Source organism: Hydractinia symbiolongicarpus, chromosome 8 (assembly GCF_029227915.1).
Source record: "Hydractinia symbiolongicarpus strain clone_291-10 chromosome 8, HSymV2.1, whole genome shotgun sequence".
NCBI lineage: Eukaryota > Metazoa > Cnidaria > Hydrozoa > Anthoathecata > Hydractiniidae > Hydractinia > Hydractinia symbiolongicarpus.
The window spans coordinates 12,761,872-12,774,194 of NC_079882.1; the positions used below are offsets into that span (position 1 = coordinate 12,761,872).

Sequence of the window (12,323 nt, forward strand, 5' to 3'; positions counted from 1 at the left end):
TTTTTTTAAAGAGTTTCTTTCTTATAGTTTCACATTGTTTTTAGGATTCTGAATAACGTTGAGTAAACAGAGCGCTGAGAAGGTCGAGATGTAATAACTTTTTATGATTTTCCAAAAATAGATACAATATCTTTCAGTATTCTTTTTGTGGTAAAATCAGCTAAATACATGACTGTAAAACCGAAAGCAAAGGCAACACGAGGAATACACCTATCCCGAATTTCATAAATTATAATAATTATGACGTCATCCGAAATTTTATAATGGTTCTGTGCTCTTCAAATAAGGATATTCAGATAGAACATCAAATTATCATGACAAAAATTAAGTTTTTAAAGAATTTCCTACGCCTTTTGGCGTAGAAATTCAAATAAGAAAAAAAAGAACGAAAACTTCCAAGATACAGGGTAAGACCTGGTAAAAGTAATATATGGTGGACCAACATATTAAGCAATAAAGCTTCTACGGAAGAATGAAGAGAAAACTTTCGTATGAGTGGAGCCTCATTTTACATTCTAAATAAAGGATGAAGACCGTTTTTAACAAAGCAGACCACCAGACTCTGAAAACCTGTTTCTTTAGAAACACAAATTGCAGTTACCCTGTGCTATTCAACTGATAAGGAAAGAATGCAAAAGGTATTAAACTCATTTGAGTAAGGAAAGGTCAAAAGTCATTCGCCGTGTTACCTCTGTGATTTTAGTAATACTTAGACCAAAATACACAGTGCCTCCTAAAACGACAGAAGAAGTTGAAGAGCCAAAAACTTCTACGGTAGATTTGGTTACCCTCGATGTATCGGTGTTGTTGACGATACACACATAAAAATTAAAAGGCTTGGTGATTATGTCAACAGAAAGGGTAATTTTACATTAAATTGTCAAGCAACAGTGGCGACCATCAGGACCTGAAATAGTGTCCTCTATAGAGAGAGTTTTGTTACGCACTGGATTGTAACACTTCAAAAAAATTTTCTTCGGTGTCAGGGTAAAGTGAAATCAACAATATTGTGTGGCATGGGGTGAATTTTTTTAAAAAAAGGGCCTAAAGACATTGTAAATATGCTATCGCTCATTCAAAAACGTAAAAAAACTCCAGACTTTACCAAAAAAAAAAAAAAAATGATATTTTGCTACGTCTTAGCTCAGATAATTTAGCTAGTGTTTTCAATTTGAAAAATATTGTCTTTCGGTAAAATTGTAGACAAACTTCATACAAAAGTTGTTTTATATGACTAATTTTAGTGCGCAGTAAATCGGGAACTTGAAATGTCTTCGATTCCTGTCAGTCAAAGTTTTTGAAACATTGAGTCCTGATATTGATTTAACATTTTGTGTCCATTTTTCACGCTTGTTAACGTTTTTAGTTTTAATTATTTTTGGGAAAATATTATATTCGTTGCACCGAAGCATATTCTGGTGCAAAACAGCCAGTTCCCCTCATCAAAGTAATTTTCTAAATAAAAATCTAACTTCTTTAGGAAATTAAAAGAATCAATTCTCGTGTCTTCCGTCACGTTCAAGACTTTGAGCCCAAAAGCTTAAAATTATTTTTTTTTTAAATTTTGTGGACGATTTTGAAAGCTCTCCCCTGGTCCATTCAGAAAAATTACAAATTGTTGGTCACTCATCGTCACGAAATTGTAACTTTTGAATACACCTGTACCCTGGATTTCTCTGAAGTTACTAAATAGAATTGCTATCTAGACCTTTTTATGAGAGTTTTTAGTTCTTCTAGACTTATTATTTAGGAAAAACAAAAAAAAAAATTGTACAGATTTATACCATATTGGTGATGATGGTGATAGGAAAAATGTGCAGCTAGTTGTGGAGTGTCAAATCAAAAACACAAATATTAAATAAATAAATAATTAAATAAATAATATATTTTTATTAACAGTACAGTATTTAGGAAAATATAATTTATAAGAAAATAAGCAAAATCAACTTGTAGTTATTGCTTTGTTGTTTTCACACTTTTATGGAACAGTAACGAACAAATAGGTAAATTTTGTACAGGCAACAAAGAAAGGATCAATCCAGCGCCAGTTTTGTTTTTGATCTTCCATATTCGGTATGTAGCACATTGCTGCACTCATTCACATATCTAGCAAAATTTGTATCAGTACGTTCAACTGGAGGCTCTTCTATCAAAATCTGCTCCAGAGCATTAATGTAATTTATAGCAACTCTTAGAATAGTTAGTTTTGATAATTTCTGTTCGGTAGAATAACTTGGAATTGCGCATCGTAAGGAATTGAAGGCAGTACTTAATGCATGTACCCTGGAACGCTCTCTAGCATTTGCGACTAATCGTCTTTGTAGTTGAGAGCTTGTTAGGCTTGAATATCGTTTAGTTGCATTTTGTGACCTCTTATTTGCTTTTTCTGCGTGTCTTTGTCGGCGTTTCTTTCCTCCAGTATTTTGGTTACCCTGAGATGTTGTGGGTATATCTGTGGATTGGAGATCTGGGTTGTTTTTAAAGGCAAAATCTCCACTGAAACTTTGGTTGACATCATCAGATTGATTTGAGTTATCATTTGAAAAATTGGAATTGCTGGAAGTGGAAGAAGACGTCGAGGTTGATTTTAGTTTGGATAATAAAGTTGGAGATTTTTGTGTTAGAGTATGGCAAGAAATTGATACTGGGCTGTTACTTTTTGCTGTTGTTTCATCTGTTATCGTCGTTGTTGTCGTTTGTAACTCCAAATCCTGCTCTTTTCTTCTCTTTGCTTCCACCTGAGATAAAAGTTGATCCAAATTTTTTCTTTTTCGTTTATATTTCTTCGCCAACTTATTCGTCACATTTTCAGAGACACCATTTTTGATATGGACAGATGGGATTTCAATAAATGGAAATCTTATCTCTTTCTCTTCTACTTTGTTGTTGTTACCGTCAAAGCCATTGAATTCTTTTGCAATTTGTTTTGGAAAATCCACAATCATTTTTCGTTTTTCAGTAATTAACTTTTCCATGGGTTTCGTAAGTTTTTCATCGCCGATCCTTGTTAACGAAGAAAAGAATTATAAAAACAGTTAATAAAATTAATAACAGTTCTTAAAGAAATTAAGGTTTAAGAGTCAAACTTAAAAACTTTGTTATAAAGAAATTTTGTAATGGTAACAATTCTTTATAATTGCAGCGCCTTAACCCATACTTCATGGGATACAAGCTATTCCATGAAATTTTAAATCGACAGACTTTAAGTCTTTAAAATAAGAAGGACCTATTGACGGAAGATTGCTAATTGTCTTAAATGTTCACACATTTTTGTAAAGTCAGAAGAAGAGCAGCCCGTTGAACACCTGTGCTCGATTCCCAGCGGAAGAAAAACTAAGGCTGTAATTATCTAACACCTTTAAAATTACAATAATAAACACGCACATATTTTAAAATAATTAGTCGAAATATTGTCAAGATTTTCTTTCTCAAATAAGAATGTCACAAATGAATAACCTTCTCCCTTGCTACACGAGTCTTACAGACGCCATCTTTTTTCTGCACGAGGTTAAAGCGTGATCAAGTGAAATTTTTTCCTGACGCTGAATTTGCGCAACAGTCTTGGAATTTTTTTCTAATAAAACTGGAGGTCATAAGTCCTGGTAACAAAGTTGCAGATGGTAAAAGAACTAAAACCGAGCGATGTTTTTATTATAATTTTCTTTTCTCTATTTATTCCTTCGTCTTCTTTTTGACGCCACCTGTTTTACGTGTATTGTTTTATTACGTTTTCTTTTCTTTTATCAATATTCATTTTTTTTTATCGGCACCTTATGAACGATAAAAGAGAAAACACAACTTTACAACACCTGTCGAAAGAGAACGTTCTGAGGCTACAAAGTATGGCTAAAATGAAATCTGTAGTTTGTGTAAACTCAAAGTTTGCTGATTTATGAAACTTCTGCTTCATTTATTTATCGCCAATTTGCTTTAAAAAATGTTTGATTTTTTTCGATAGAACATAAGCCCCGTGGAACGCTATACAATTTATCGTTGTTTCAGAGAAGAAAATTCCTTCTTGGAAGATGTTACGCACCTTTTGATGTTGTTGTTGGTTTTTTAACTGCATATAAAACAACATTTTTTTAGAGACGGGAAACGTTTATATTTGGTTCTTTAAATACAATGTTACAGGAGGAGGTATGGACAACTTAGCATAGACAACTTGGTACGAGTAATGCGTGGAGAAAACATATTAAGAGAAACCAAATGTAAAATAAAACAAAAACAAAAATCAAAAATAAAAATAAACAAGTAACTAAAATATAAATAATACAACTTACCTAAAATACCTCTAAGTAATAATATGAAAAAATGGTACAGCTTGAGCCTTTCTGTTTTTATCGTCAAAAGTTTGGAAAAACCATTAATAAATTTGAATGTTCAAAAAAATATGTGTAATAAGCAGGTGTGTTGTGTGTCTTCCTTCTACACATCGAGTAAAAATTTGTATTCAAAGCGAAACAAATGTTTAAAAACGTGCACAGGTGTTCCATAACATTATAAATAATTATTTTTACTTGAAAAATCTCAGTCTGTTGGGAAATAAGCAAAACCTTTTTTTATTATGAGCAAAATCTAACTCTTGCGGTACCGTGCAGGTAGAAGAATTTAAGATGAATCCTACACGTCGCATGCCACACTCCGCATGTTTTCAAAACCATTTCAACCTCGTCCCTAGAGCTCTTTTGCGCCTATGATGTTCTTACGGGAACGGCTTCCCGTAAGAATGTCGTGGGGGACGAGGTTAGCGGCGTACTTAATTGATAGTAAAGAAGAAAAAAATAACAAACAGGCAAAAGTGATTTTAAATGAAGAATTCCACGCATCACCTAAATTATTAGCTAAAAGAAACATAGTTGTTGAATTTAGCTGACTTTACACAAAGTTGGCTTTTCAGGGTAGCTTACATTAGGTTTAAGTGTCTCTTTTTTATGCGATAGCTTCTAGCTTGATTCCAGGACCTATAACAGTTTTTGATATGAAACGCGTAGGCATATCAAAACACTATTTGCCCTTGGATAGAAAATTTCGAAAAAGGTTTAGGTTCCTCCACACATTTTATTATTCCGTGTAATTTTCGTAAGTAGAAAGTCGCACGATTTGCTAGGTTTAAATGAATTCGCAATATATTTTTTTCGCAAACTGGTCCGTTTCAGATAATTTTGTTTTTCCCAATATGCCTTTTCCGTAACTAAAGTTGTATCAACAAAGCTCCTACGAAGATGTTCTACTGCTTTTATTAACGCTTCCATTTAAGCTACGAAAGCAGTGTAAGCACTGCAATCGCTCAATTAGACAACCGCCTAAGATATCAATCCTATTCTCGTGCTTAAAACTACGAAGACGGGATAGATTTAAACTTTTATAGTCTCTGGCATAACTCGACCGGGCCGGGGGTTTGAACCCAAGACTTTCGGCAATGTAAGCCAACGCTCTTCCACCAGGCTTTCAGTCGGCAAAATAAAAGCATATTAAGGAACTGTCACCACTCTAAATAGATAAAATGGGGAACAATTATCTTTTCCTAAGATTTTTGTGCTGTGCGAATCAACAGGTTTTTTTGAAGTGGTGTCGTCTTTCTGGAAACTTTATAACACGAATATATAAGCCAAAAATAGATTTTTTCCGCACAAATAACAAAACACAAATAGATTACACCTGATTGCTTGCGTCTAGAGATGTTTGGGCCACACCCCCTAATTTTCACAAAAAACAAAAAATATATTTTTGTCGTTTTTTGTACTTTAAACATCCTAAAATAAGATGCCGCTATTATCTTCTTACTCTGGGATGTGGAAATTGCATTTTTAGACTCTTTTCTAAATACTATCTTATCCTGACGCTTTATATGGCCTTAAATACAGCCTTTTTGCTCCTTTTGAGTGCTTGATTCCGGGTCTGTATAATGTAGCATCTTTACAGTTTGGGTAATCAAGTTAAAAGAAACATTTCACAAATCAAGACAAGTTATATTGTGCTATCCATCTAGCAAAGACCATGGAGGTAGTGTTACGTACGATGTCATTCACTGTACGAAGTTGGCCTTTTTTGCCGTAGCGCTGAGAGTGACCATCCTCGTACAAAACTGACCGTCTTCGTACAGCGGCGAATATCGCCAAAAAATGAAACTTTTATAATAAAATAATAACTTTTCTAAAATATCTTCTTTTCGTTTTGTTAATAATTGAGTGAGAACGGAGAAGAACGCAAAAACTTTCAATATATTATTTTTTCTAACCTTTTAAGTTATTTCGATGAAGGAAAAGGTAGGTAAATTTCGAGTCCTTTTCGATTGCTTTTTCGAACACACATTTTTAAATTTTACATTGAAACTTTTAACGCAACTTGCTGTCTGAAATAGCCACAACGATAACATCCAGTTAACCGAAACTGGTAAGACATTCTTTTTCCCGCAAATAAAGATAAACTACAAAAACTACAACTAGCTGCTAAGGACGAACTTGAAAGTAGCCAAAACGATAACATCCAATTACCCAAACTGGTAAGATATTTTTTTCTTGCAGACAGAGAAAAACTACAAAAACAGACGACAATTTTATTACATCCTTTTTTTTATAAAAATAGCTACTGTAATGCCCGACGAATTAGAGGACGGTGCTGAACCAGTTCTGTTTAAAGATATGAATGACGAAGAAAAATCTATCTTCACATTATCATATTTTACGCAAATGGAAATTGCTAAAGAATTTGTGTATGGAAACAGCTCGGTCCAATTGGATAATCTGAGATCTTTGTCTGAGGTGCCAGAAACTGTGGTGGATGAGTTGCCTGATATAACTTATTTTCTAGATTTTCAGCAGCGTCAACAACAAAGAAGCAGGTATTTAAAAATTATTTATAAGCCTGATCGCAAACAATTTCGTAAAAATAATGAGATAGTTATACAAAGATTACTTTCCTGAGAAAAAAGTAGAAAACGAAGAAGAAAGGGAGAGACAATGGAGGAGAGAGTTTTTGCCATTATTATACAAAAGCGGTACCCTGGACTACCTGGTACAACAATCGAAGCTGCCTGAAGTAAATCCACTACTTCTGATTAAACGTTCTGGTAGCAAGTATCAAGCAATGTATAAAGAAACGTTAAGTGACGTTGGCCCAACCTCGTACACAGTTATTTAGGTTGTACGAAGTTGGTACAATCATTAGATAATTATAAAAAATTATCGTCAGAGAGTATTTAAGACATTATCATGCTTACTGAATGTAATTAACAATGTTTAGATATTCATTTCTAAACCAAATTATTCGTTGCATAATTTTTGTACAGCAATTGTAATGCCCATCTTCGTACAAAATTGCCCATCTTCGTACAAGCGCGAAAAATGACCAACCTCGCACAACGGGTCAATTTCGTACGGAACAGTAGATGCACAGACAAGTGTCAACAAATTCCCAACAAAGATGTCCAATGGATGATTAAAGAAGTTAATTTACATTAACTTCTTTAATCATCCATTGTAAACAGTGATGATGTAAATAGTGAAATGAAACTCAAAATGATACTCCTACTACTTCTTGTAGTAAAACTGGTAAAACTAGTGTTCTCACAACGTCTACAGAAAAAATTATTAACAATTGTGCTGCTACACCTAAAAACAGTCTACACAAGATATCTGGATATAGAATAATTGATACAGAGATTCTTGCAGTGGCTTTTAATCAGATTTTATGTCCTGAATGTAATAATATATCAATCGAAGAAGCAGGGAATAGCTTCTATGTTATTTATTGGTTGTATTAACTGTCCATATATTTACGAGTTGTCTTCTTCATGACCTGGTAAGAGAGGATATGATGTAAACAGAAGAGCTGTTTATACATTACGTTCTTTGGGTCAAGGTTCAAAAGTTTACGTCATTAATGAACATGCCGCCTCCAATGACGGCTAGAAATTATGACTGTTTGACATCACAAATATCTGATGTATCAGTTGCTGAGGAAACAATGGATGATGCAGCAAGAGAAATTAAATCCAAAGCTGATGCTCTTGGCACTGAGCCTGTAAACACAGGGATTTCAGTTGACGGAGCATGGCAAAGACGAGGACACGCGTCGCGTAACGGATTTGTTACGGCTATATTGCTTACTACTGCAAAGTTGTTGGATATTCAATGGTCCCTCTTATTGAGAGTGATCCTGTTGCCTACGCTAATTGGTTAAACAACCATGTTTGTTCGTATAATCATAAAGGATCGGCTGGAGGCATGGAACCAGTTGGCACAAAACGTATATTCAAAAGATCGATTAAAAAGTAGTAGTTTATGAAGCTGGTGGTTTTTAGTTTTCTATAGAGTCAAAAATCTTATCAAATCATTTAAAAAAGTAAAAAAAAAAACATTTTCAAAATTTAAAATGCCGTTTTCTTGAAATGAAGATTTCGAACTGCTGGGAAAGATTTCTCCAAAACCGTTGAGAATTATGTCATGGAGTTTTCAGAGTTATTCATCTTCATTAGTACTGTGTTTTCTATGAATTACATTTTTGTGTTAAATTTCCATTTTGCTGCACTTTTGGTACAAAATCATATTTTCTCGCAAAAATAGTTTCAGGGAATTTGAGCAATATTTATGGCTCAGCATCTTATTTTTTGAACAAAGTATTTCATAGAAAACACACTTCATAATCTTATGAATTAACATGACAAATTAGTAACACAGATAATGAATGGTTTGGAGATATTCTTCCCAGAGTAAATGGTTCATTTTTTATTAAAATAGCTATGGCAACCGCATTGGCATTTTTTGTATTTTTTCAAATAATATTTACTTGATATTTACTATGGTATAAATCCTTTTTACTTTAACCACCTTAATAGGAACAGAAAAATTAGGGGGTGTTTCCCCGTTAAACGGCGAATCACGTGATTGTAGAGCCACATACCGTTAATTTGATTTTTTAGCTAAATATTAACTGTGCAACAAAAGTTGGATGTATAGACTGGAATGCGTTAACCCTTTTTTAACTGTCCAAACAGCTGCATTCTCAGTGTTTTTTGATTTTTCATGATTTTTTATCACCTTTTTTAAATAAACTTTGGGTTAATCACGTTAAAAGGGTATTTTTGTATTGTATATTTTGAAAGATTCTTTGGTAGCACTTCTGCTGCATAAAACGCATTTGAAAGTAAATATCAAGAGTAAATGTATTTCCTCACACCATATCATAGCTGTATGATTTACCACAGATGCCTGAAAATATGAAAGAAAAAAAATTATATCGGAAGTTAAAGCTCGCTCAGCGCAGTACCATCAACATCGTTGTAGAATGCTACTTTATGCGCCATCGTTATTGTTATTACCGTCTCTTTTTACGTCAATACATTGTTCTCGTAACTTTTGCGCTTTAAACATATCTAAAATAACAGGCAAGGAAGGACCTTGTGACTTGAATTCTTTATTGCTTTTTAACCAAGAAATGCCAATAGATATAGTGCTTACCAACGAAAATATTCAAGAAGAATGTGAGAGTCATATAGACTTTTGTGTCAAACATTCATTTAAGGTCGTTGAAGCTAAAGAATGCTGGGGAAAGTCTCTGGAAAAGCTACATCCTTTTACCATAGAAGAACACAGACTTTCCAGTGGTAAAACTTCGAACCAAGCTATCATAAAAACGTTAGATAGAGGAAGAAAGTTTCAAAATGAGAGATACTTCTGAATCGACTAACACGAAATGGGACAACGGAACTTTTTCTGTGATAACTCTATGCAAAGCAAGCATGAAGAAGCAAAATCGGTCTGTCCTTGTTAGTCTCTGTATCGCAACAGGCAAGGTCATGGAAGCGAACTGTCTTTGTCCAGAAAATGTAGACGGGGTTTCAAACGGAACATGGTGAAAGTGTTTTGTCAAAAAAAACCTTTTAAATATGGGATTCTCGGGGCGCATTTGCGACAGTTCTTTCCAATAAAAGGTGTTTAGAAAAATTGAAAGAAATCCTCTCTCGTTGATTTTTACAGGTTAACCTTAATAAAAAAAAGTTTTCGCGGGAATTAATTTTCGCAAAAATTTAATTTCTGGATCTTTCTATTTAATTTCTTGAATGGACAGTTTAAATGAACATCGCGATAATTTATTCTCGTTAATAGCCAAATGCTATTATATAATTTGCATGATTAATGTTTTTATTCTAGCATAAATTTATAAACGTCGGCCTGGAAGCTGGTTAGGCCATCGGAAATTACCGAGGCGAATGCAGACATGTTTACGTCAGCAAATTCTTGACGATCGGGATATTTTTTAAATTAGATGTAACTCGAACTTAAAAAAGTTTTGCTCTCCCAATTTAACTGTTGTTCGTGTATGGGAGAAAAACAAAGTATAAATTGCCGACGTGAAACGGAATGTTGCCGACGTGAAACAGGGAAATGACTTGAAATGACGGCCATTTTTTGAAGGGAAAGGCTGTGGGAAGCATTTTGTCTTTTATCAACATCAAGCTTTATGTTCCAATCAGATGCATTGGAGGAATAGTCACTCTGTCATCAACGTAGTAAAGACTCTCAGGACCTGTGTAGGAAGTCACTGACTGACGAATCTTCACTTTACAGCTAGCACAATATCAGCGTTATTTCTATCATTAGATATGTAAACAAAAACTGAATTTGCGCATACACAATGACTTATTGTACCAAATATTGCTCTAAAAGCAACGTCAAAGTCAAACCTGTGTTGTTATTATTTTGAGGCTTCGGTAAAAATTTAGCAATGATCCTAATGAAACTATCATAAATTACAGACCGCACACCTCTTCGTGGGTGAAACTTTTATGCCAAACTTATCCCTAATAATAATAGTTGTTATTGTCATTTTAGCCAATTTCTAAATAACGATGCACCAATAGCGATCATGCGCAAAAATCTTATGCCTTGAGTAGGTACGACTTTGATTTTTCAATGGACCAATGAATAGTTTCTTGTTAATTTTGTAGGAAAGTATAAATCTATAGCTCGGTTGGCTAGAGAGTTTAGTAGCGCTTTTGCTGACGCTTAGCTAGAAACATGCTTTTTTACACAAAATAACTTTAAGCCTTATAACTTCACCTTTTTGGAATAAATTTAAACCTCGACAATGAGCCAGTAGCCAACTTTGACTGGCTACCTTACAAAGCTGCTAGAAAATTGCTACTTGTTTGTAGGCGCGTGTGTTTGTAGGCGCGTGGCCTTGTGGTTATGGATATCGCTTCGTAATCAGAAGGTTTGTGGTTCGGTCCAGAGCGCGAGCATATTTAGCAAGTGCTTTTAATGTATACATTCCGAACACAGGACCCACATTGATAGCAGTGTTTTCAACACTATCCTGTATAAATATTCGGAATAGTAATAATAGTACCCAGAACTGTTAAACACAGTCAAATATTTATTCTTTTACTGTTTTAGTTTCTAGTCCGAATAGAGTCATGTAGGCAGCCATAATAGCTAAAATTAAAAAGTTGCTGTATAAAAGAATTTACTTAGCTACACAAGTAGCTTGCTGGCTAATCATTTTTTAGCAGCTTTGTAACAACAAACAAAAAAACCATTCAGAGACACAGACAGATACCCCAAATAAAAGTTTTCCAGACATGACTTTTCAACACAAGTCATATTGAAGAAGAACGACTTTGCTCGCGAGCGGGACTTATTACAAGGGCACTCAACTTGTTGTGTGCCCTTGTAGTTTATCCGCTGCATAAATCAAGTATAAGTATGAGACGAGGTATTGGTTTGGTTGTGTTTACAAATTACTAAAAGTCTGATCATGTGGTCAGTAATAATTCGACCACAAACAAACAATACAAACATAGCTGTAACTTCTTTAGAAAGATAACTTTGATGAAATCATAGAGGTTACTATTTTCAACATATAACAAAACTTCTATCAATACTCGCAGAATCAATAAGAAATATATATCGAGGTTTATTTTTTTAGAAACAGGTCTTTAAAATACACAATTTAATTTTGGTAAAACAATCGGTCACCGTTTTGCATTTGAGCCACCTTTTGATTTATGTGATCACAGAATCGACTTCAGCAATTAAGTAGGGGGGGGATGTGTAGATTTTTTGGTTCCTTGGTATACTTCGCGTAGCAAACTTGCTCCATAATTTCGCTTCGCAAATATTATAAATGGCAAAGCGGGAAAACCAAGACAAAAAACCAAAAGCAGCAAAGAATTAAAAATGTTTTAAAGCATTTTAAGTGCAAGAAATATGGACAAATATATATGAAAAATAACTGAAAGTAGTTGGTAAAAAATACATACAACCACATAAATATATAAAAAGCGTTCAATTTCTTATTAGTTATTGAAAGTTTGGTTC

The 12,323-nt window shown here is 34.0% G+C and overlaps 1 protein-coding gene across 1 annotated transcript; it reads right to left on the reverse strand.

The window, feature by feature from the left end:
• Positions 1–1,854: 1,854 nt before the first annotated feature.
• On the reverse strand, positions 1,855–4,845 carry LOC130655441 (basic helix-loop-helix transcription factor amos-like). Its single transcript, XM_057458198.1, has 2 exons — positions 4,284–4,845; positions 1,855–3,003 (listed from the first exon to the last, which is right to left on the reverse strand). Exon 2 carries the CDS (start codon positions 2,973–2,975, stop codon positions 2,034–2,036), a length of 942 nt encoding a protein of 313 aa, XP_057314181.1. The 5' UTR covers positions 2,976–3,003; positions 4,284–4,845; the 3' UTR covers positions 1,855–2,033.
• Positions 4,846–12,323: the final 7,478 nt, after the last annotated feature.